The 25,917-nt window shown below is 41.8% G+C and overlaps 1 protein-coding gene across 1 annotated transcript; it reads right to left on the reverse strand.

Annotated features, from left to right (window-relative positions):
* Positions 1-305: 305 nt before the first annotated feature.
* Positions 306-24,543, reverse strand: LOC108505450 (phosphorylase b kinase regulatory subunit alpha, liver isoform). The gene is made up of 17 exons (XM_017831443.1): positions 24,407-24,543; positions 18,721-18,879; positions 17,331-17,378; positions 16,686-16,854; positions 15,783-15,865; positions 14,922-15,002; positions 12,718-12,816; positions 12,252-12,398; positions 11,974-12,027; positions 11,301-11,423; positions 9,239-9,334; positions 7,780-7,887; positions 6,995-7,073; positions 5,474-5,608; positions 3,412-3,521; positions 842-986; positions 306-388 (listed from the first exon to the last, which is right to left on the reverse strand). The coding sequence occupies exons 1-17, from the start codon at positions 24,482-24,484 to the stop codon at positions 306-308; spliced, it is 1,797 nt and encodes a 598-aa protein (XP_017686932.1). The 5' UTR covers positions 24,485-24,543.
* Positions 24,544-25,917: the final 1,374 nt, after the last annotated feature.

Here is a 25,917-nt window from a genome sequence, read left to right on the forward strand (position 1 = left end):
AAATAATTTACGTCTTAATAACAGAAGCCCAGCCAAGACCAAGATCTTTTATTTCCACAGGTTTGGCATTTATTTTCCTTATCCACTGATGACTTTGAGAGATGGTACACCCTTTGGGAGACAATTCTTTTCCACTGCATCTGAGGTCCAGCTACCATCTGATTGCCATGTAACAATTAAAGCTGAAACCTCCTTCTCTGCAGAGTTCTAGTACAAGGTCTGTGCACTATGACAAGTTCAAAACTGACACTTTTATAGCATTTAATTTAAAAAATCATGGAGATAATAATTTGGGGGTTCTGACATTACCTTGCACCTCCAAAATAACCATCCTCTAATTTTCTTATTGTGGCAAGAACTGCTGGATGAATGTCAGTACCATCATCAACTAAAAAAGAATAATGGAAGAGATGAAGCTAACCAACACATTCTTAAACTGCCATGTCCAAACAAAGTGAATTACTGGGTGTTCTCTAAAACCCAAATCAGACAAATTTAAAACAGAATCCCAAACTGATATCAATACTAGCTTATTCAAAAATCCCAAACAAACATGCAAACAAAACACAAGACAAGTTCTAAAGACAAAAATCAACCCACTCAAGACAAGTTCCAAAGGGATTTCTATGAAACTTCTTTAGACAGAAATACTTTGGAGATGCAAGGATATAAAGGGGGGTAAAACTAAAATGAAATACTACCATGTCATCCAAATTCAGCATGGAAAAAATGAAACTGTACTTCTGAAGTTAGAAGTCATGCCACCTGTCTCCTCTCAAACTGATGTCCATCCTATTCCCCTGCAGTAATATACTCTGCTTGAGACAGAGAAAATTTTTACCAAGCATTGTGTGAGTGATGGGAAACGTCAGGGTTGGTCTCCCTGTCATCCTCCAACAAGAAGTGAGGTAAGCCAGTTCTGTCTTGAGCATCTCCACAATCATCTGATTGTCTAGAGCCAGATAGAAGTGATGCTGGTCAGCAAACTAAAGAAGAGAAAAACATGACATAGGAGCAGTTCTCAGTGCTTTTCTTATTTTTTTCTACTTCCCCTCTTAAATCAGTCACAAAAGCCATACGAGCTACTCCTGACCACAACACAAATGGCACGAGACTGTGAAAAAAGAAATCCATGCTTGTGCAAGGGTCCATTTTTCTACACTTGTAGACTGACCATCAAAGTGAGCCATACAAAAAAAAAGTAGGCAATCACACCCATGAAGCAGAATCTTCCCAATGCCGAATTATACTATCCTGTGATCTGGAAGATGGGAGTACTCTAAACATGGAAGAAAAAGTTAACAATAGCAACAAAAACAATAAACAGGCTTAAGGGCACACTGGGGACTGGGAGCCAATAACTGGATGTCTCTTGGGAACAATCTGAAAGTCAAGCAGAATACAGAAAAGCTGGCAGTTACTGTGGGAAAAAGGTACATTAAATGTACAGTGGCAAAGTATGCTGTTCCCACTTACAGCAGAAAGCCAAGAACCACAGTAAGAGACTAACGTGGCTTCTTCAGGAGCTGGAAACAAAAAAGCTGGACAAATAATGGCAAGTATGTCAAAGTAGCCACAACAAAAGTTAAGGAAGCCCATAAGCCTCGAGGAGGGGCAAACACGTAAAGAGCATGTAAATTCAGGCTGGTAAAGTCCAGAGAAATTACTTCATAGAAAGAATTAAGAACTAGCCAAAACAATCCTTGAGCCGCTCGCAATTAGCTTTGGTAATTCAGGTGATTCAGGAAGAACAAGAAATCCAGAGAGAAGAAAACACACTGCCTGTCTTTAAAAACGAAGAGCCATTTTAAAAGTCAGGCCAATTCCAGTGCCTGAAAGCATAGGAAAGCAAAGCCAATTTGAGACAGCCAAGATAATTACAAAATGATAAAGCAATGTAGCCAAAAACCAATCTCAGCAAATTAGTCCAATTTCCTTCTTTGGAGCAATCAGATGGTAGCTATAAGAAAATGGCTGACATCTCTCAACTTTTGCAAATTTTCACACTACTGAGCTGAAGAAAAAACATCCGAGAAGGCAGAACTACTTTTAAAATTGTTGTCAGAAGATAGTTCTTAACCGTTTTTTCAGAATGACAGTGTATCTGAATGGAGTCAGCCTTTGCCCCACACCTAATCAATATTTTCATAGAAAAGAGAATGAAATACAAACGACAAAACCACATAATTTGTGGACACTTGTCAAGATCAATAAGAGGACTTAACTGCTGGCCATAGGAAAGTGACATTAAACATTAACTCCATCCACCTCAAAAAAAAAAATCTCAGGGGGAATGTCTGGCTACAAAGTACAGTGGAAAATGTTATGGAGGTTTTAGTCAAACACAGAATAAGCAGGAACTGTCACTGTGTTGCTAATGTAAAGATAAATGCAATTTTGGAATATACTAATAAGTACGTCCATACTTGATACATGGCAAGACTTCAGCTGGAATATTGGGTCCTACTTACAAAGTAAGATGTCAATGAAGAGGTATTTTGAAAAAAACCATGTCTCTAAGGAATTTTTCCCTTAATTGCAAAGGTGAAAATTGATTTAGGGGAGTAACACAGCAAATAACATGCTATAAAGCTGCTTGTGATCAAGTGATGTGGGGAAGAATGACAAGGGAGCTACATTTTTTTGTAGTAAATCTGGTGTTGTTTGGGCATTATGAAGCACTACAGAAGCATTCTACAGAGTCCACTGAATGTCTTCCACTAGAGTTTAAAGACTACATTAGTCAAACATCTACTCAGAAGGGTGGAAACATTCTTTATCCTGCTCCAGTTGTACATGCTTGGAGCAGGTGACTGGCCTCCTAGTACCAGCTGCTAGAATAACTCTACTGGAATAAGTGTGTTGTATTTCATTAAATGTAAAAATAAGAGCCACTGATTCTGTGAGGATCCAAACTTCCAGCTACACTGAAAAAATGCACTAAAGTGAAAACAAAGACAGAACATCCCTTTCTCAGCACTACCGACCCTTTCAACAATATAATGAAAAGATCACATCTTCATCACTTGGGGGTTACAGTACTTGGCACCCTTATGTGGTGCTAAATTTTTCAATAAAGCAATATTAAGGGATGTATTTCTGCAGAAACTATTTCATTACCTAGAACATTGGTTTCGGCAGAGATCAGTAACAACTTTGTACTATTGATTTTCTGTGTTCTCCTAAGCCAGAAGTCAAAGAAGCCAAACTCTGTAGGACAGAAGAGAGATTTATCAGCAGTTCTACCATGCTGATTATCCATCACTCTTTAAAACCCTGCAAAGCAAAGCACATCTGCTGCATCAGCCCTATTCTACCTAAAGTACAGTGACAGCACACAAAAGCGAAGTGCTTCACTAATGATTTGCCATTAAATAAGGAGTGATGTTCCTGCCAGCTTTACATACTCACCTGTGGGGTAAAAGCAAATATTTGATTTCTTATCACATACAGCTTGGAGGTGCCTAACACTCCAATGTGTCGGTGTGGCCGTCCACTTAATTTCATCTTCTTATTCCGGCCTGTGAAGAAAAGAGAAAGAAAAAAGGTCTCAGCTAGAATTTGCTGTGTGGTTTTCCAAAATAACCATTTCAGACAGCAAAATCTACTTCACAGCAAGGCAGAAGACAGGTAACAGAGTGAGATCCTACACACTGGTCGGTTTTGTAGCAACCACCAATAAAACAGCCAGAGGCCTTCAAAGGCCTGATTAAAAATTTAAATTTTGGCTCCAATGACCATGGAATTGGGTCTTATAATTACAGTCATTACCCAAAGCTTCCCCATCAAGGACAGGAGGTGTGACATTACAAAAACCAGGCCATCAACATACCACAGAAATTGCAGTGCTTTCACTATAGAACCTTAAAAATTCTTGTCTGAAGAAGGTTAAATCAACATGCAAAGTACATCCAAATACAAACACAGATTTTCATCAGGCTAATAAGCTCCACTTTTCCCACTAGAGCTTATTAGCAAATGATCTGCACTACAACCTTTGCACCAGCAGCCAGGAGCTGACTTGAATCTGTCTGACAAGGAATATGAGCCAAACAATCCTGTGTCTGAAAAAATACCAGTGTGAACATTCCCAGAGAAGTCACTGTTAAAAACAGTGTATCAGTGTGCCACATCATCCTACTCACAATCCCCCATTAGTGAAAGAAAGCTATTATGAATCATAATGAAATAAATATAAGCTTCAGCAAAGCCCTGCAATTGTTTCATTTTTTTAAAGAACTTTGTGATAAAAGAGACAGATTCTTTCCCAAAAGCAGCATATACCATTTCCTTTCTCTGTGTAAAGGGCATACTTTTTGAAACTTATTTGAAGGCCCCGTTACTTTGGATGCTTCCAAAATAAGCTTCGTATTAAATGAAAAAAAACAACACCCACAAACCAAAAACTACCACAACAACAAAAAAATGTTCATCTAATCAGCAGCTTCTTACTTCTCCCTCAGCATTATCTGTAACCAAATTGCCATGGAAACATGCTTCAGGCTGATAAAGAAGCACGATAGTGCTCCCCTTGTCCACACTGTAAAGGAATCTACCAGTGCTGATTCACTCCCCCTCAGTTTTACTTTGTAGTAACATCCACAGTTTTGAGTCATGAGTTCTGGCATGCCTGAAGAAGTAAAACTAAATTCAATTAGGAATACATGTAACAGGTTTTCCAGCATGACCCAAATAATTCCAGCAAGGATTATCAAGTAACAGCTATCAAAATATTTTCAACTACTAGATCCAGTTGGAGTTTGGGGGCTTTTATTTAATTCGGCTCTCAGGCTCTGTGGAAAACAGGACTTGAGGACCACTGCTGAGGAACTGGAATGTACTTTCAGTCCCAAGCTTAAAAAAACTCTAAAGGTTTCTGGGTTTGCAACTGAGACAGAGAGTTTCAGCAGTTCAACTCAGCTCAGGGTTAGAAGGAGCTTTAGCAAGAACTGGACAGCCCAAAGATGCTCTGATAGCAGCAGCATGGCTTCCCTGATTTGGAGCAGAAAACTTCCCAGGCTGCCTGCTGGGAGTAATGGCAATAACACTGCCCGTTTTCCAGACTTAAAACAGAAATACTCTGACTTCTGAAAGGAGAAACACTTGATTTTTTTTCTGTATTTTTCCAGGTATTTTTAATAAAGTCGGTTTCTCTGTTGAAGTAGTTTCTGGAGGACAAAAGAAGAGTCAGTTCTTGCCTAACTCCGAGGGCACGGGGAAACTGGTACTTTCACCACTGTTTCTGATGAGGCAATTTTTTTTCCTGTTTGAGTCCCTTATTTAAGACAGAAGTTCTAAGTTTGTTAAGCTTCTTTGCACAAACACATTTTTTTTTAGATCAGAGAAATTGATTTAAATAAAAGAAATTAAAGAAATTGAGACAGTATGAAGCAAGAAAAACAAAAAACAAAACATGACCCTTAAAATAAGACCTTGCACAGCAGTAGAGAAGCTCTCATGTTCCAATACTAACCCAGCATGGTGTAGAGGTTACTCAGGATGCGAGCTGGCTGCACTCTGAGAGGATGGATATCAGCAATGCTCTGGACATTGATGCCACGGTCTTGCAAGAGGTTCTTAATATGATTAGATTCTGCTAAAACAGTTACTGCATAACAGAAAACAAAAACACTACTAAGAAACAATGTTCTACCCTTTTTAGTTGACTATCTCTACTGTCACCTCTCAACTAATGCATTTCGTTAACTAAAAAGGCCCAAAGACCTCACATCTTTCTTAATTTATGAGCCCGTGAGAACAAAAGGGATTGCAAGAGGGCATCAGACAGATTTTGATTTTCTGCTTCTCAATATTTCTTGCTACTCCTGTCCACTTTGGACCACATGGTAATTCAAGTTGGAAGGGTCCTCGTGAGGTCTCTACTCAAACCTCCTGCTCAAAGCAGGATCAGACCTGCTGAGGTTACAGCAGATTCTTTGAGACTTTATCAGTTTCTTCTTATTTCTTTCAGTTCCACCAGTTTGGATCATGCAGTAGCTTTTAGCAGATAAGGCTTTTACCCCATAGAACAAGAGGAAACACAACTTGAAAATCTTTGTGGTTTTAACACAGCACAATGTAACAATACAGCCAAATCCCTGGGGAACAGGTGCTGTTACTTGTATAGCAATAAGTGTTACAAAGGACATAAAATGGCAGAGGTAAGGAGAAAAAAAATTCCCCAAATCAGTGGAATTTACAATCCAGACCCTGAATCCATCTCTTGTCCCACTTGACATTTCGCCCATGATAGGTGGCTTGTTGGTTTGGGACTAATAATTCAGTATTGTTCCTTGTATTGTGAATAATTGTCAAAGAATGCTAAAAATAATCCTCTACTTCTACTGGAAATTAAGCACTTCAAAATAACAAAATGCTACCGCCATGAGACACCAACAGGGGACAAACAAGCACCAGCCCAGGTCACAGTATCACTGATAAATGCTGCTCCTCATAAACAAGCTGGTTGCTCTTTCAGAGCAGTACAAGCCCTTGAAAAGTTTTAAAGACCTGATCAGCTGGTGTTTGCCCTCATCTTAATTTTCTGGTTTTGCCTGTTCCTGCACTAACTGAAGAAGCCACTTCCTGCAGCAGCCAAAAGCCAGCCCTAAGTCTGGCTGCCTCACCCCTGTGGACAGGGATTCTCCCCACCCAGTGCTCTGCAGTTGCTCTGGGAAAGGGCTGCACAGAAACCTAATTAAACTGATCCATGTCCAGTCAGTCCTGCTTTTTCTTTTCTAGAATGCATCAAGCTTCTCCTTTTCTCTATAAGATTAAGTTTTCCACTCTCCAGTCCCTGACGACTTAAAATTTTAGCAAGTTTTTTTTTTAAAGAAGTGTGTTAAACCCCTTTCTCTGTCTACAGTTTCATTAAAGCATCTGTGTCCCAAGCAAAAATCCACTTATTTTTAACATATCTTTCTTCTCTCCTGTATTTAGGGACTTTGTCACCACACAAATCAATTCACCCAGAATGCTGAAAAAACTCCTTCACCTTGTACCACAACATCAGGTTTAAATCCAGTGGAAAATCTCCTGTTTAAGGGATCAATTTCACCTGCAGCAAGAAATCCCTAGAATAAATGCAAAAGAAAGAGAAAAGAAAGGAAACAAAGAGATTTGAAATAAAAGGCTTCTGATATCTAGAATAAATCTTAACCAATTTTTGAAGTATTTTTTCAGTACAGCAGGATTTAAGGCCTGGTTTATCTACCCTGGCCACCAAGTAGTACATTCAATAAGAACAAGGGATGCACTATTTTTTGGAACAACAAGAAAATGGTTCTGACACAATCTGCATATTCAGATTTCCTATTTTAGAGTTGCGGCAACTGACAACATAATTTAGCCAGGCCAGTGATTTTCTTTGTAGCTACACAGAGATATTCTGTAGTTCCTCTAACTAGTCTGCCTAATACGGGACAACTCAGTAGACACATTATGCCACAGAGTAAGGAGCTGAAACAGCACAAAATCCTGGCTCTGGAACAGCCAAATCAGCCTTGCCTTGGTAGAGTCCTCTATCCTAACCCTAAATCCAGTCCATCTGACAACTTATTCAGCTTGATTAGAAACAGACAGTTGCATGTCTATATAAAAAAAAAAAAAAAAAAAAAAAGCTCCTGAAATCTCAGTCACTCAGTCACCCTTTCATGGCTCTTGTACTTGTTTCTACTGGAAAACACATTGTCCCTATCTGACAACCAAATTGTACTTAAAGCTCAAGCCATCTCAAACAAAATGAAATACATGCTTACCTACTATACAAGAAACAATTACCTCTGCTAACAGGCAGCTCAGGACATACAATGATTGGCCCCAAAGATGTGGCAACTTTCCCACTGGGACACGATCCACTGAGTGAGGATTTTCATACTCCTCATCCACCTGAAAACAAATACATAAGCAAGAAAAATTGCCCTGAAGTTGTGAAGAACAATTGGTAACATGTAAGTACTTGAAAACATATGCTCTATCATCTACCCTTGTTAACCTGCCATTATTACTGACTTAAACACCTCTTGATTTTACTTTTAAGGCTGTACATTTTTTGGGACCGGAACTACGCTTCCTTTTTGTACTCCGCCCAACCCTTCAAAGCTGGAGGATGAATAGGGACTCTGCATGCAATTATAGCTTCGGTGTTAGCTCTTCCACTTTCTTCTCATCATGCCTTTGCTGCCTTCCCTCTGAGCTGCTCATAGGTAACTGGATGTCTGCTTTCCAAACCCTTCCAAGATGACACTTTAACTTCACTGATGTCTACCTAGCTTTCTAAAATAAAGCTGTTTTCCAAAAATTAAGGCTATTCCACCTTGTGTTAGCAAGGATGGCCAATGCAAAAATTAAGAGCAGACTTATAATTTAGAAAAAGAACAACTGCCTTGGTTTTGCAGTATACAGACCTACTGAGGGCAGGGGGAAAACCCTCCTACATTACATCTTTACATAGACAAAATCTACCCTGTTTATTTGGCATGTTTGTCAGATTATTATCATCATATCAAAATTCACAAGAAGGCTCTGAACTCTTACACGCTTGTTCCCACTAGGAAGGCAATTTAGAGTTTCCACCTGCGAGCAAGACATCAGCTGTCGGCTGACCAGCTCAGACCAACCCAGGAGGCTCCACACCCTTAGTGAGTGAGGGCTGAGAAGCCTGGAGTGGGAGAAGAAGTTGGCAGGGAGGGATACAAAGGCAAATAGCATGGAAGAGCACACGAGCTCATCTGAATTTCTCTGTCACAATGGGAGAATCAGATAAACAGTAACAGCAAAGATGGGGGAAAAAAAAATACCCATAGAAAACAAACAAAAATCCCAGCCCAAATACTAATCCGTCTGAAGCCTGTTTCTGTCTCCCATACAAGCTCTGGAAAAGAGCAGCACAATCAATCAATAGACTAGACAGAAAAGACAGTCTATGCTTTATTTCTTCATTGAGCTTGAGTTCCTAAGTCAGTATCAACACTTCTTAAATGTGTATGTTGCTACAAGCATGTAAAATTTTAGACATGCTCTAATATTTTCACAGACACTCAGATTTCCAAGGAAGAAATGGGGCAATGTGGAAACCTAAAATTTATCATTTCTCAGCAGGAGCTGTGAGAGGTCTCTTACTTTTTCAAATAATGTGCAGTAGTCTTTTTTCATTTTCAGATACAGGAAAAACTATAAAACCATTCCTCTTGCTATCTCTACATTGCACCCCAAATTGGATGCTGCATTTTCACAATACCTTGTCTGGAGGGACTGCATACAGTTCAGGCATTAGCACTAATCCATTCTTCTCTCTAATAAGTATTCCTTCCAGAGCCTCTCTGTACTCTTGTACCTGGAAATATTTTTAAATAAAAGTAAGAATTCACATTACAGTCAGCAAAACCGAAACAGTAAAGTTTTACCAGTTTCCAACCATACTTTTCTGATGAATATTCATATATATTAAAAAAAGGGGGGGATCATGATTTACTGATGGAAGAACAGGGTTCAAATTATCAGAGACTGTTCCAGCATCTCAATATTATCAGCCTTAGAAATATGAACACTCGTCTTTAATCTGTAATGTACCTCTGCAGCACAAAATGTCTAACACATCCCTATAAAGAAGTCATTGGAACAAATCCTACATGAAATTTGCAAAGGATGACAATGTAGGACATGGCCATCAGATTGCCAATATCCATCAGAGTGCAAGGTGTATAAATTGTCAGCTTTCTACCATGCATATTGCCTATGACTTACTGAATTCCGCTTTGCAGGATTGGGAAATCAGTTTCTCTTAACTGATTTGCTTAAAAATTTGTCCCATGGAAAGCTTAAAATTGATTTAAACTGTTTAAAAATATCTAAGTTCACTGAACAGAAAATCATTTTCTTGTATGGTTAGACAACAAATCACAAACATGAGCAGCAGATTGATACAAAATAAAGAACAGGTAATATATTTTCTTTTTACCAGATTCCTTATTTGTTCCATTTCTCAATTATCCCATTCCAATTTTTTTACTTAGAGGGAATCTGTTTTCAAGCACTAACAGTACCTGACTCTGAAATCCTATTTCTGCTATTCCTGAGTACAGGGGACCACACAAAGTAAGGAACCCACAGTTTCACATTATGGTACACTCACATTTTCAGTATCCTGTCCTTCTCCACTATTTTTGAGTCCTTAGGGTGCTTGTTTTTCTAAGATTTGCAGCAGTAATTGGGGAAGACTAGACACTCATCTCAGTGTCTCAGTGACTCATTCAGCTATGTTTAAACAGTGGAAACCAGGAGTAATTGCCCTGACCATGCCCTAGCACAGCCTGTCTGCACAACATAAAAGCAAACAGGTACATACTGTCCCAGATAATCCACCTAAGTTCTAGAAACTGCTTCATGAAGTGCTATTTTATTGACAGGACTGAAGTTTCAGTAAACTTTCTGATTTCCCCCCTCATGAAATAATGTCATTTCTCTCTTCACCATTTCACAGTAAAAACACATTTTTACTGTGTTCAGGAAACATTTTACATTTCTAGTGTCAGTAAGTATTTCACTTGATTTGCAACATCTGGTACAGAAAGAAGACTTTTTGGTCTGAAATTCTCTGTTTTGTTCCTGATGTCATTTTATTTTTTAAGGAGTTTAGCGATCTCCTGTCCCTCTGCATACTAGGCAATTTTAAATCACATTTATTTTTTACTTCTTTCAAGCCACCAATCCACAGAAGGTCCGATCTGAATACATTTAGTCCTGGCTACTTGCTGCTCTTTAACTCACCAACTCTCCCCACGTGCCACCATAACCTTTGGAGGGCTACAACCAATTTAGCTGCCCTGACCACTGGGTGCTTGACACAGTAATGGCATGAAGCGAATTATGGAACTAGTAAAAATGAAATTGCTCCTCATAAGGCAACCCCAAATCTCTCGGAATATACAACAGGACTTAAAGCAGCACGAATCTTGTTCTCAGCAGCCAAGCCACAGAGGCTGGGGAAAAGAAGCTTCTCTCACCCTGAAGTAATTGCGAAAGGGGCATCGAGGTTGGTGACAAGACAAAACTAGGCATATAAACCCTGTTCAGCCCAGTTTTACCACACCAGCTAACAAAGCCAGGGAGGGATAGGGCAACAAGGCCCCAGTGTGCACAACCCTTCTCCTCTATCATGTCAGGAACTCCCCAGGAAGGTGAGAATGGCTGAAGACTATTTCCACCCTATCCGACTGATACCCAAAATAAACATGGAGCAAAGTTCCAAAATGCCGTGGGTAAATGGCTTTGCAATTTGAAAGCAATTTCTCTTTTCTCACCTGAATTTTGTCCTCATTAAATATTCCATCAATTAGGAAGTATGTCCAGAATACTGGCCACTCACATTCAATATTCTCAAAGAGCTTGAGCTCAGCAGGATCATAGTGTAGCCTACTTGGATCCTAAAAAATTCAAACACACTTGTTTAGTCACAGTGCTAATTTAGTCACCCATATTCCAATCATAATGGTAGCCTGTTTTATACAAGTAATTAAAACCTAAAAACCAATAAACCCACCAGAAATAGTTTCCATGCAATCTCCTCGCTTTTTTACATTCGGCCTCAAACTCATTTAATGTTTCCCTAGACAAATCGACCCTTCCTAGCCTCAGAATGTGTCACCCAAGTAATCCTGGCTTTGCTTCGGTTCAAAGATACTTTGAAATGCTTCAGGGACACTGCTTCTGCTTAGACACCATAAGCATATCTAAAGATCAATTTCTTTCAGAATTATTAATTACATTTTGTCCTTAATAAATGGTTTTCAAACCCTTAGCCTCCTTCACATATGTGTCATTTCTAGGGTGGATACCTGGATTACCTCCAAGTCCACTAAGATGTCTTAGCAGTGATGGAGAACTTTACTCCTTCATGTAAATAAGACAAAGTATGTCTATAAAGAAGAGATAAAATTCTTCCTAATGCCTACTGAAAATACACATCAGAAGTACCTCTCTGGGTGTCTTGTAACCATCTCGGAGAAAGCGACAGCAGCCATAGCGGCCCTGTAAAAACACACAAAATTACAGAAAATTACACATACTGTTCTTCCTCACAGACTAACATAACAAGTGCTGAGATTTAAGGGTCACTTCGAGATTTTCCTTCCTCTCTTACAGGCACAGATGAACCAAGTCTGGCAACCCTTGTTTAATCAGAATTTTTGGTTAAGAAAGAGAGGTTCTGTTTCTTTTTCTTTCTGTAAAACAAAAATAAAGGAAATTCTTACCTGCAATTTGGATATGATTTCACTCTTGGTTACATTAACAAGGTTTAGATCCTCCACTGCAAAAGCTGGGTAAGAAATAATAGAGAGAAGGCCAGCATCTATCTCCTTTGACGTGGATGCCCTTGGCAACATGGAGTATAGAATAGACTGAGCAAAACAAGAATAGAAGAAACGGATGTGAAACAATTTACATACTTCAAAAGACTATGTCAAGTGTAAATGGAACAGACTATATTATTTGCAAACTGACAGGGAACTCTCTGCATAGTTATTTTTAAACAAGTTAGAATGCGAATGCTTCACGCCACTCAGTTTCTCATGATCTGCTAGAACAGGGTGAACAGCATAGCCTGCAGCCATCCATATTACATTGAGTTCTTGGTTCAGTTAATCAACATTTCATTTAAAAACAAAAGGGAGAGGGTTAGTTTTTCCCCTAGCAAATGAAAGAGAAGACTAATTTTACCTGACAGTGTTCTACTTCATCAGGAAGAACATGAATCACTGATTTGTGTCCTCCATGAGCTCCAAAAAGATCTAGTTCATCAATTGCTTCCAAAGCAGCCTTCAAAGAAAAGCAAACCACAAACCAAAATCATTAGATACCTTTTAAACCAAGTATACACCATAGCACCTGTGCTTATCCTCTGAAGGAGTTTATATAAGACATAAGTTTGCTCCACAGACATTTTTTATTTAAAGGGAAGCTTGGCAGTATTTTAGAAGAAGTAAATATTTCTGTCTTTTCACTAGCTGGATACATGATTGATGTGCTGGTGATCCTTCTTACAATTTAAAGGCAATGCAAAGCAATGGAGAGCTGGGCTTCCACTGAGACATCATCTAAACAGTGAAGTACTTAGTTATAAATGTCATGTCCTGTCCTACATTCCAAAATAACTCCCATTCAGTGTCCTTTCCCTCCTCCTGCCTGAAGAACTGCCCAAAGAGGAAGACTTGTTCAAGGCAACCCAGAATCAGCAAAGGCTGACCCCTTAAGAAGAGACCTTCAGCACCTCTCTGATACCGTCACTTCCCGAGCGGAAGAGAAATGAGATGTCTGATCTCCCCACAGCCAACTGAGGCACACAGTGCTCCATGCCAACAGGTGAACCACTACATAAAATACCTCTTGGCCATAGTGCACTTGCCTGGTGAAGACACTATCAGCCCAAACACTGACTCAATTTGACACTCCTACTTTAACCTAGCAGGCTACAAAACCTGACTTTGAAGAATTGGGGTGTGCAGCACCACACAGGGAGTGTGACAGGAAAAGAGAAAGGACTGGATGGCCAGGGCCAGGCTAGCAGAGCCCTCCTCCGAAATGCAAATTCATAGGGTTGTGGTAACACTGAATTGTTGCCTGGTTTTGTCCTGCAGCTTCATGGACATGCAGCTTCTCTGACAAAGGAAGGACCACACAGGACAGCTTTCCTTATCTCTCTGCAGAGGAGCAAGGATATTTTTCTTATTCCAACACAAAGATGGGTTTACTGCCTCTGCAGAGCCCCTCTCTCTAGACCAGCACTACAGCAGCAGATGTTCCTGACAGTGGCAGAAAGTCCTGTTTAGGAACTGATAGCTGGGACCAGGGACAGTTTTAATGGTGCAGAAAAGGTTCTGAGAACCACTCAAAGGCATATGCTCTGTGCTGTGCTGTTGCCATGGGTAGCCACACAAAGCAGGTATGGGACAGAATTCCTGAAGCACATTTAAAACAAAGAGCATCTACCTCAGCTTCTGCAGCAGGCCCTTCACTGTGCCCACCACCAGCTCCCATCTGAAACAGCACTTCTATTGAACTCAGATCCCCAGAGAAGTTGTGCAGCAAGTTCTGCAGATCATCTCGACATCAACAGGTCTGGATGTCACACAGAGACCACACCAGAATGTTCAGGGTAAAAAAATCTCACAGTGGACATCTAAGGAACAACTGCCCTGACAGACACTGCCCCATCACTGTTCAACTGAACTGTAGGGCCAAGACCAGCAGTTTCTCCCTCTTGCAATGCACACAAGATCTTGGTAACTAACAAACCCTGCTGAAATGCAAATACACCTTTGACCTTAATGATCTTTGTCTTCTGCCAGTCCTCCAGACACCAAGTGAAAAGTAGTTATTGATTACACATTTACATTTATGGTCTTCTGAACTTCTTTTAGTATCTCTGTGACCTTGTGCTATGGGGGAACGAGAAATATCCACTTTTTTTTAAAGTACATCTTCATTTATTTTTCTTTCTGAATTACTTGTGAAGAATTTCTTAGACTGATAGTCTGCTGTTTTCCAGAATTTACATCAGATTTAATCTTACCATGAAAACATCACATATGATACTGGGGCTGGAGAATTAAGAAAGAGGGAAAGAAAACCAGAGGCCACTTTATGAGACTGCACCTTACTGAATCTATTAGATTCACAGTTCAATGAATCTGGTACCCTACTTGCAATCCCTGGAACAACTGTGCTGAGGTCCTTCAATGAGAGCCATTATCCCAAAGATTTTACGCTAAAAAATACTCACTCACACCCAAACAAGAATTCTTACACAATCAGTCAACTATTGCAGTGGCCAAGAAGACTATGCAAAGGGAGCGATCGGGTTTGACAGAGCCCTTCAGCACAACACAACAGCCACGAAGGAGGTGTCAGGAAGACATTCTCACTTTGGCCATCCCTACGGAGCTTGCGTTCAGTTCAGGGATGCCCTGGTTTGTCTTATCACCACGTTCCCAAATTCCATAATCCTGCAACAACATCATGACGAAAAAAATGGCATTATTATATACAAACACAATGTTTCCCCCCCTTGCCCCACAACAAATCCAGACTCCTGCATGAAATTAGCTTATAATTGGCCTTCAAAAAAAAAAGAAAAAAGAAGGAAAGAAAAGGGGCTTTAAGTCTCCAAAGAGACCCTGCTCATGTTTAAAGAGCAGCACATAAAAGTATACTCCAGCAGGGTCAGGTATACAGTCATGAATCACTGCCTTCACAAAACACACAAAGCCCTTAATCCCTCCCCCGTACATGTTTCTCCCTGTGTCCCCTCAACTTATCACTTTCCAGAACGCTTGTTACCATCCTGCTCTTTTAGAAAGGGCCCAAAAGATTTTAATTAGACATCAGGAAATATTATTCATCATCATCATCATCATCATGGCTAGGCTTCACGGACAAAGATTTGGGAAGGGCTCTACCCACGTTTGTTACAAGCGTGCTGGTGGCTAAAAAGGCCAATACAAGATAGACATGTCTGGTTGCAAAAGGCACAGCAGAAAGACTCCTTATCAATTAAAAACCCCTCTGTTATTATGACAGAACAGGTGTACCTCACCCATGCAGCAGCAAATCCTCCACAGCCCTCCCAACATCTCCAAAGATGCTGCTCACAGTGTAAAGTACTGACAGGTTCTGATACCTTCTCATGAAAAAAGCAAGTCCCTGTTTTCCTTCTCCATCAGTAAATAATTTTCCACGTAAACCTGAGCAGCATTCAGATGATTTACATATAAATAACTACTTACAGCAACTTTGTAGGCAGCTTCTATGTAGAAGACAAGATTCTGAATAAAGGTAACTTCATCGAGGGTGAAGATAATACGTAACCCTGATCAAAAGAAGGGAAGGGATTAATTATACTGTATCAGAACTGAAATATTTACTCTTCAATAAGTTTCATGCTTTTGTTTATTTGCTACCAACTACTGCCCACTGAAATCAAAGGAAAAACTCATACTGATTTCAGTAGGTCAGGCAGCAAACCTCAATACTTGCTACTGACAAAATACTTCAAATGCCACTAATACATACGGTTTCAAAGAACACCCCGTAGGGGTGGCATTCAGACAGTGGGTACAAAGCAGAGACATCTGAGTCAGCTCTGGATCTTCAGAGCACTGCATACCAATACCCACAGCTCCCCACCCCTCTGCCTGCTTAGTGCTCTGTCGAGGAACTCCAGGACAACCAGGTGCCCACTAGGAAGGGGTCAACCTCAAGGGTCTCCAAGGGCAGAAAAATATGTAAGGAAACAAATCCTTGAGGAGTGCAGTAGAGAGGAACACAAGATAAAACTGCACCAGTAAGAAAAGGAACAGATGGCACAAAGTGGCACCTGATTTGATGTCACCACTCTCTGAAGAAACTTGGTTGTCCATCAGGACACTATCTTTAAACATGAGACTTCTCTGACATGACTCTCAATATCTCAGTATTTGTATGCCAGTAATCATTAAAGGAATAGACACTGCCAGTTACTATAAACATGAAATCCTAAGTAAGTCCTATCTCTTTTCCAGAGAAACATTACTTCCAAGTTATAATTATTTAAAGGTCTTTAAAGCTTGTTACTACTTTATTTTTCCTTTTAAAATGAATGCTAGAATAGAAAAAGACTGCAACAAAAGGCAAAAATATCTTCTGCTTACCTGATGCAGTCATCTGTGCCAAGAAGAGCAGGTAAAGGGAAGTTGCATCCACTTGCAGATGCCCCCACTGGTCGTCCCCAACCACTGTGGCACAAGTTGCAGAGTTATACTTGGCATGGAGGCAGTCTTTGGTACTCTGTGTGCGTTTGAACCTCTCTACCTTATCTACCTAAAAAATACCACAAAACTCAAAGTTGAAACATTTCAGAAGAACTATTTCAAAATTAACAACTTTTCTTAGATGAGGAGAAACTTGAGGTTCTAATTCCTGTTACCTCACTTCAATGTATTTTGATTGATCAGAGTGCTTAAACACAACTCTGACTTTAGACTCCAGTTAAATCCACATTTCTACAGAAAAAGAATCAGATGAAATTACCTTGCTGAGTTCAGATCTAAACTACAAGTGTGCATCTTAGTGAAAATCAGTTTGCAAAGGCAAAACTCTGATTTGCTACAAGCACAATCTCAAAAAAGTGCAAGCAAGATCAGAGTTTTGTTCAACAGTTTTAAAAAGATTCCCCACATCACCATATACACACATGCAAAAACAGTCACTCCACAGAAGACATAGCAAATATATGCTTCAATGAAATGCTCTGTAAATACAACACATAGTAATTCAACCCATACCTATGACATTACCTGTCTCATCATGCACTGCAAGAGTCCCCGCATCAGCTTCACAACATTCTGCAGGAACAAAACACAACAGTGACACCCTCACTGGTCAGCCTCATCAGCTGTTACAAACAACATTCAAAAGTGATAAAGCTCACACACTCTACTAACGTCCTGTCAAAGGTAAAAAAAGTGTGTATTTGCCCAAAATGCTCTACATGCCTTTTTTTTTTTTTAAATACACTCATCAATTTTTATTCCTACATCCCTACCTAGAAGAACAAACCTTTTCCCAAAGGCCCTCTCTAAAGAGTGGAACAACTCTCTGTGGTCCTTCTATCCAGCTAAGGAAATAAGAGGAATTCTATGTCCTCTAATTATCATTATTATTATCATTATTATTTTTACAGTGACAGATCCAGGGAGCACTGGTAGGTGACTGAAAGACATTGACACGACTGGAAGACCTATAAAGCTTCTTCTGCTCCTTATACAGTACAACAGAAAGCAGGTGACCAGTGTAAAGAAAGGGTCATACATCTGAATGTAGAGAAGTACAAGATTTTGCCTTAAATAAAGAAATCAACCCCATCTTTTTACTCAAAAGCTATAGCCTCAAAATATGATCATGCAGAACCAAGGTTATTCTGTCACCACAGATCTCCTTGGTTTGAGCAGGACATGTCAGCAAAAAATTTACCCAGTGACTTCAAAATGACAGCAGGACACTGGCACCATAATCCCTCACTTGCCATTCAACCCACCTCTGCACTCTCACTTCTAATATCCACTTTCCCAGCTGCAAGTAAAGAAATTAACTGTGGGAGTTACCTCCCCTTCCAATTCTCCAGCACGAGTCTTACCAGTTTGGAGAGTTACCTTCTCTGGATTGATCAAACACATCTACACACCATGTACGACCTCCATGAGATGACACAAGTGCACATTCTGAAGACAGCTACTTTAAATGGCATGCTCATCCTTACAGGGAAGAACGGTCTAGCAGATAGATTGCTACCATAGCATCCAAGCAACCTAGGCCTGATTTTCTGTTCTACAATACAACTCATAAGGGACAGGCTTCTAAATCTGGGCACAAAATCTCTCAGAAGCCTAATTTTCAACAATTGGCCAACGGATGGAAGTTTGACTCCTACACGTTTTTGTTCTGTTTGCATTTTAATTGAGATGTTAGCCTCTCTGCCATGCAGTTCTCCAAATCCTGCTTGCCAGAAGGTTGCCAGGGATACTGCACACCACACGCTGCATGGATGTTGGAACAAGACATGTACTCCAAACTGGGAAAACCCTGCCAGACCCCAGACACAGCAGCAGTGTGAATGCACTCTTCAAAAACACCACTGTATGAAAAAAAACAAACAGTATAACTGGTTTATGCCAAACTTTGACAAACCTGCTCGAGCTCGTAGGCTTTGGCCTTATCCTCGTCCCGGTCCGCATTCTTCCGATAAGCCATTCCCAGCCCCCACACGGCCAGGATGCTGTAGACGTTGTCCCGAACCCAGGCATCTTTATGGTCTGCACCGGCTGAAAGCAGCCCCGTAACTGGATTCTAACCACGGCAGAAGGAATAAAGAACAAATATTACTACCTGAAGTCCCATCCATTAAGAAGCACCGCTTCTTTCTGTATTAAAGGGTAACAAAATAAACATGATTTCACGCTGATTGCACACTGTGGCTGCTCACAATTTCACAACAGAAGTGAGGTCCCATCTTTCTTTCCCAAACTCATGTAAGTGAAATGTAAAATTCATTTGAACACTTCAGGATGTAAAACTTACAGTATCCAGCTGGGCATTCTCATCCACACAGGATTGTTAGCTAAGTAACTGAGTGAAATTCTAAATACATTGAGGAAATAGGAATTTAAATTTTAGATATTTGTGAGGAAAAGAGAGTACCAGTCAACATTAGAAATTCAGTCTGGAAAATATTCTTTTCTATGCATCTGATCTCTGACATAATCTCGAGAAAGTAAAAAACCACTACTTATCTTCTAGGAGATTAAAAAAGTATTTCTGTATATCTGCATATCTGCCTGCTGGGTTTATGACAGCTAAATGAATGCATGCAAAGCCTTTTTATATTCTCCTTTGGAAAAAGTACAGAAAGACAAATTCTGAAGGTGTTGAAAAGCAGCACAGTGAGTAGCCTCCTGCACTCCAAATACTCCATTACATTTTTCATTGCATCATTGATTCCCATCACTTCACTATCCATAATTTTTAAGACTGTCTTTCTCGGCTGTATGTTCTGCACTAATAAAAAAATGAGGCAAAGAAGGAAGAGGTCGATAGAAGTTTCAGTCAAATTAAGCCTTTACAGAAAATTTCAGTGAATGAAGACCAGTTGCCAGGGCTGACGTGACAAGGGGCAAAGATTACAATAATAAAGATGAGTAAAATTTAAAAGAATACATACACCAATTTGTCATTTCTCCCACACACTGTTTACTCAACTCCTTCCACAGTCATTTTTAAGAAGCCGCTTTGAGGGGGAGGAGCTTCAGTTACAATTTCCTGGGCTTTGCATGTGACCATTGAACACCACAGGGGTGACAGCCTGACAGACCTGACTGGGCACAGTCTGCCCTATTGTTATGGTTTAAATACAGCAGTGCTTAGTGGCTCCCTGACAGCAGAGATGTGTCTCTGCTGAAACAGTCCCTCCTCAGCGCGGTCTCCACAAACCAAGTAACAACTGGAGGATCCCTTACTCACCTGTTTGATGGGGAAAGTAGCACATATGAATGCAAACAGCTTAAAAATCGTCATTTTGATCTTGAAAAGTCAAGCAAGGAGTAACAGAAGAACAAGTATGCAAGCAGAAAAGGAAACCCCGGTCCCAGTTCGGCACTGTGCCCACAGGACAAAACCCAGGATCTGAAGAGGCAGACAGCGTATTCCCAGCATTTTTAACACTTTAGTTCTCTCTCTCCCTCCCATGCAGGACAACAAATGTCTATGCACCTGCAGCCCTGGCTTAATAGAGATCACCTTGTTGTCTGAGAAACGATCCTTTTAGTTTATTTTTCCCCACTCAATGTTGGGCTGGCTGCCAGTTGAAAAATAAAAATGTCTCTGGGTACCAAAATGGAAATCCCAGAAAAATGGCCCATGCAAGACTTTAAAAGACTTTTCAGCTCCCAGGGAGGGACCTGCCTACCTTCAAGAGGCTGTATTAAACACATCCAAGGGCAGCTATCACCATTTGGGAACCTTTGGTTCCTCTACAAGATGGTCCCGGTTTTTGGGGCACACTGGGGCTGCTTCTCATGGACTGACAACACATTATGTCTTTCTTCATGCACATTTGGACTTTTAGCAGAACAACATAATATATGAATTAATATTTTAAGTGGTTTTGCTCTGAATTTTTTAGAAAGTGTTTACTCTTAAAAACTACAATTATTTGCTTCTGTTACCTGCTGACACCATACGAAAACTACAGCACTTACAAGGTGCTAAAGAACTCAAGAGAAACACTGAGTGCACTTAATCCCACAGATGTCAAAGGGATTTTAGCTCAATTAGTACTTCAAAGCATTACATCTATGCAGTGATTGCTAATTGGACTAGCAGGTCTCATCCTGCAAATCACATTGCACATACAGATCCACAGAGCAAAGAATTTTACCAGCACCCATGGGCTCTCAGATGAGAGTGCTGCAACAGAAAGCTGATTGCTAGACTAAGACTTTAAACTGTTGTATCATGCCCAATCCTATTTTTAAATCTGTCTCTTAATCTGGAGACAAAAAAAACCCCAGCAACCCAAACCACAAAACATACCAGTTCCTACAGGGCAGCATGCACTAATAAGAACTTCAGCAGTACAGGCACAAAAACAAGGGGGTTCTAACCAGACTAGCAAAACAAATAAGCCCACATTTGGCATCTTGCTGAAAATCTATTTTATTTGCACCTGTCTCATTGATCTGTCAGATGAAAACTGCTGTAAGATCTAGCAAAGCCTGCAGATAGCTTGCTTGTGTGAAACCAGATGTAACACAGTTGGGCTTAATCATAAAAGTATGACAGATGTGCTTTCCTTATCAGTTCCATATGCTTTCCACTTATAGTACTGTACCAATATTTAAAATGTACACAGATGTTAAGTTTTACTATTTTATGGGCATATCTTAAGATTCACATTTTTTCTTATCTCCTTCAATTTAAGAGCTGTAATAAGCAGCTGAGAACATCCTTCTGGTGGTGCTCTTCAGTGTCTGCTCTGCTACAGCACCGAAGCATCCCTCTGTCCCCTGCCCCTGGGGGTACATGGAACTGCTGGCAGATCCCACACAGACAGGAGCCAGCTGTCTGGTCTTAGCCTCCTTGAACAACCTTTAACAGGACCAGCAGAGACTGATCAGCAGAATGCAACATCTGCAAAGTGAGAACAAGTTTGCTACTGACCCCATCCTGCAAGGTTCCACACAAGGAAAACTGTCAACCCTGGTGCAGGGTCCGGACTTGTGCTTTGGACACGTCTGCCTGGTAGCACATATGCATACTCTGAATTAAAAATTACCTCTAAAATCACATCAATTTAGAGTGATTGGAATGAACACAAGATCAATTGCTGCTTCTGAGAAACCTGACTCCCGATGTATTAAACACCTTATCAAAGCAAAATGTTAACACACTACATGTTGTCCTTGTTGCACCCCTACAAAGGCGAGTGTGTCACCACCCTCCATCACAGCACAGTTGGTGTGCCAGGTCTGCACTCCGGCAGCTTGTGGGTGTGAGGTACATGGTCACAGCCACACATCACCCCTGTGATGTACATGGTCACAGCCACACCCCCCTGAGCGGTGACACCTCACAAGCATTTTAAATGCCTTCTGGCTCTTCTGCCAGGCTGCTCTGGGTCAAACTGATGGCTAAAATCCCCCTCCCTGGCACCAAGAAGGCACCAGCAGCAGCAATGCAGCAGCCCAGCCCATCCAGCCACAGATAATTCTGCTACTAAGGAAGTCAGGATTGCATGTGGCCCAAAGACAACCATCCTAACTTACCCAAGTAAGCATTGCATCTCTCCACCCAGCTGAGCACAACATTTTCAATCTATTGCAGTGAAAAACCATAAAGGGCATAGATACAGGAAAAAAATCTAGAAGCATGCCTTGAGCATCTCTCTGGGCCCCCTTGTGATATTGCTGTCCCTCTGCCTTGCTTCTAGCCTGTGGCTTGCTTTCCACATACAGAAGAAAACTTTCCTTTCTCTACCTCTGAAGTCTCCCAGACATTAGGCCCTTAGTGGAAAAGGCAATACACAGTCACAAACACTCATCCTGGCACTGTAAGTAGCAATTACAAAATTCTAGGTCACCGATATAAACTCCTGTATTACCATTTAGTTATCCTTTTTACTATTGTTAAATATTAGTATCATTAAGGCACAGTTTTTATGGGGCATGTTTGAGCTTTGATCTCAGAGGCTCTATCTCTCTTCTAAATGAAGGCTGTTATCATTATCTTCATCTCATAAAAATGGAAAGCAAGGCAGGTACTGGAAGCCAAAGTGATTTGCCCAATCTCATCCTGCAGACAAAAGGCAGAGACAGGAGCACAACTCTAAGCATCTCCTGCACCCCTGCACAGCGAGAGAGCAAAATTATCTCTTCACACCACTTATGTTCCAGATGTTCTTGTATTTTTTTACAAATACAAGAGTTCACAATAACAAGTACACAAACACCAATTCACAGGTGTCTGGACACTGTGCCCACAACAGCAGTCAGTGACAAAAATCTTATTGACCTAGGAAGATTTGGGTCTTCTTTTCACTGCTTTCCAGTTTCTTGAAACTCTCAGCAACAAAGGATATTTGGTAACTGATTTGAGCAAGTAACTCTGTTGCTCTCATCTTTATGTACTAGACTGTTATAACCGAAGCATGACACTGCTCAGCACACTGTGAGTCCTCAGAGCCAGCCTGGGTGAAGCGAGCACACAAAGCAGAGAGCACTGCACTGACCAAAAAGCACAGGGTGAGTAACGGCCTTCCCCAACCATCTCCGCTATCTTCATTCTTTCACTGCTCACATGTGCAGGCAGCCCCGTCCGACGAGTCAGAGCCCCAGCAGTGTTAACAGCGGGAGAAGAGACTGGAATCTCTGGGACGTGCCCCGCCGCACACACGTGCCGCAGGGAGCACACAGGGAGCCCTGCGCTGTCCCGGATCCACACTGAGTTGTGCTGACAGACACGGCCCAACGGCCCTGCTCAGAGCTCTTATGTTACTGGGGCTTAATGGTGTATATATATATATATATGAATATATATATACATGCTCATATACACACTATATATATATATATTCATATATATATAGTGTGTATATAAATCAAAGAATCAAAGAATATACTGAGTTGGAAGGGGATCATCTCGCTCATCGAGTCCGACTCCTGGCCCTGTGCAGGACTCGCAAGAATCACATCATCACACTATATGCCTGAGAGCGTTGTCAAACTGCTTCTTGAACTCTGCTGTCAGTGGCCACTTCCCTGGGGAGCCTGTTCCAGTGCCCAACCACCCTTTGGGTGAAAAACCTTTTCCTGATATCCAGCCTAAACCTTCCCTGACTCAGCTTCATATCGTTTCCTCAAGTCCTGTCACTGTTCACAAGCGTGAAGAGATCGGAACCTGTCCCTCCAATTCTCCTCGTGAGGATGCTGAAGATCACAATGAGATATATCCCCTCAATGGGAGGGGATGGCCACGAACACATTACTATCATTATAAAGTACAACAATTTGCAGGCTCAGGCTCGCTGTATTTTCCACACGCTTTCCAGCGTGCATGAACACAAGCGACAGCGAGCACCGCCCGGATCCGCAGCGCCTCAGCATTCCCCGCGCTCCTCCCCCGGCGGGCACAGGAGATGCGGAGGGGAGGAGGCCGTGCGCCGGCTGGAGGGGGGATGTTCTCCCACCGGCCCCGTCGTGGCCCCCCTGCACCCAGCCCGCCGCCACCGGCCCCGGCAGCTCCCCCGCACCCCCCATCACAGCCTCATCGCACCGGGAGCCCCCGCCCCGACCAGGCGCCCGGGAGCGGCGGCCGCGCTCACCTGGTGGCAGAGGATGGTCCGCTGGACCAGGCGGGCGTAGCCGTCCAGGCGCACCCCCGAGTTGCTGCGGCTCCTCATCGTCCCACGGCCAGCCCGGCTGCCTGGCCCGGCTGCCCGGCCCGCCCGCTCCCCTCCCGGCCGCGATCGGGGCGGGGACAGCCGGAGATGGCGGCGGCGGCCTCTCCCCTCCTTCCCTGGGCGGTGGCGGGAGCGCCAGCCCGCCCTCCCGGCGGGGCGGGGCGGGACCGGCCTCCTGCCCCCGCCAGCACCGGGCACCGCGGGCTGATGGGACCGAGGACCCAGCAGGGGAGAGGCCGTAACGCGAGAAAGGACAAAAACATTTGTAAAAATGCGGCATCTGTTAAAAACAAAGTCGATTTTATCCATCCTCTTCTAAGTTCGTAAAATAAAATTGAAAAGATCAGAATACTTATTGGAAGCTTTTTTCCTTTTTTCTTCCCGCCCCCCCCCAGCCTTAAGAAACGCCACAGTTCCGAGATCTGATCCAATGAAGAACAAAAAAAACCCAAAACAACCCACACACACAAAAAACCCACAAACAAACAAACAAACCAACCTAAAAAATCCAAGGCTTTATCAGGTGTTTTCACACCTCAGCCCCAGCCTTGGCTTTCCCACTCAACAAAGAAACAAGACTTGCGAGATTTCTGAAGGAAACGAACCTGCTATTCCCACAGGCATTCCCAAGGGGCACTGAGCAGCTGGGCTTCTGACTTGATTTGCCCCTGCCTTACCGCAGTCTGCAGTTCCCCAACAGGAGCAAGGAGCAGGAATAAGGGATGTCAGGCAAATAGAACCAAGAAGTTTACAAACACAAACCACAACATGTGTTACATTCAGTTGCAAAATCTTCAGCACCTTCCCTCTGTGCTCCTGGCAATAGGAAGTAAAAGTGTGAAGTGTAGATGGGTGTGGAAGCACTAAACAGATGTTGCAGAGTAGCTGAAGGTGCGGGATTTACTCATTTCAAAAAGGATTTTTTTCCATTTTTTTTTTCTCACGTGAAATTGCAGCATTAACAGATTTAATATTGTAACTTTTTCTTGCTGTGCTTCCTTCATTGACTATGTAACTGACAACCATGGTTGAGAGAACAGCATTCAAAGGAGACACTTTCCTTCAGCGAATATCAGACACCTACACCCTATAGGTTTCACCAGGAAGGGACAAGGCACTACTTGAAGGTTCACCATCTCCATCTGCCAGAGCTGTGCTGTCCCAAGACCTGGACCAGTTCACTCCCCTAAACTCCACACCAGCTCCTTGCTTCAGGGCACTGCTTTTTACAGACACTGCCTGCACTGAGGGAACAGGTTTGCTGAGCAAGGTGATGCCAGCTGTACATGGCAGGTTGCTGTTTATCCATGACTAAGCTTAAAACCTCCTTGCAGATGTCCCCAAGTTAACTTTGCACCCACGAGTTGATGCACAGAGTTTTACTCTGTGCTCTGGGAAGGGGTTGCATCTTTCCCCAAGCTCTGGGTGCCATG

Source organism: Lepidothrix coronata, unplaced genomic scaffold (genome assembly GCF_001604755.1).
Source record: "Lepidothrix coronata isolate B3197 unplaced genomic scaffold, Lepidothrix_coronata-1.0 Scaffold191, whole genome shotgun sequence".
NCBI lineage: Eukaryota > Metazoa > Chordata > Aves > Passeriformes > Pipridae > Lepidothrix > Lepidothrix coronata.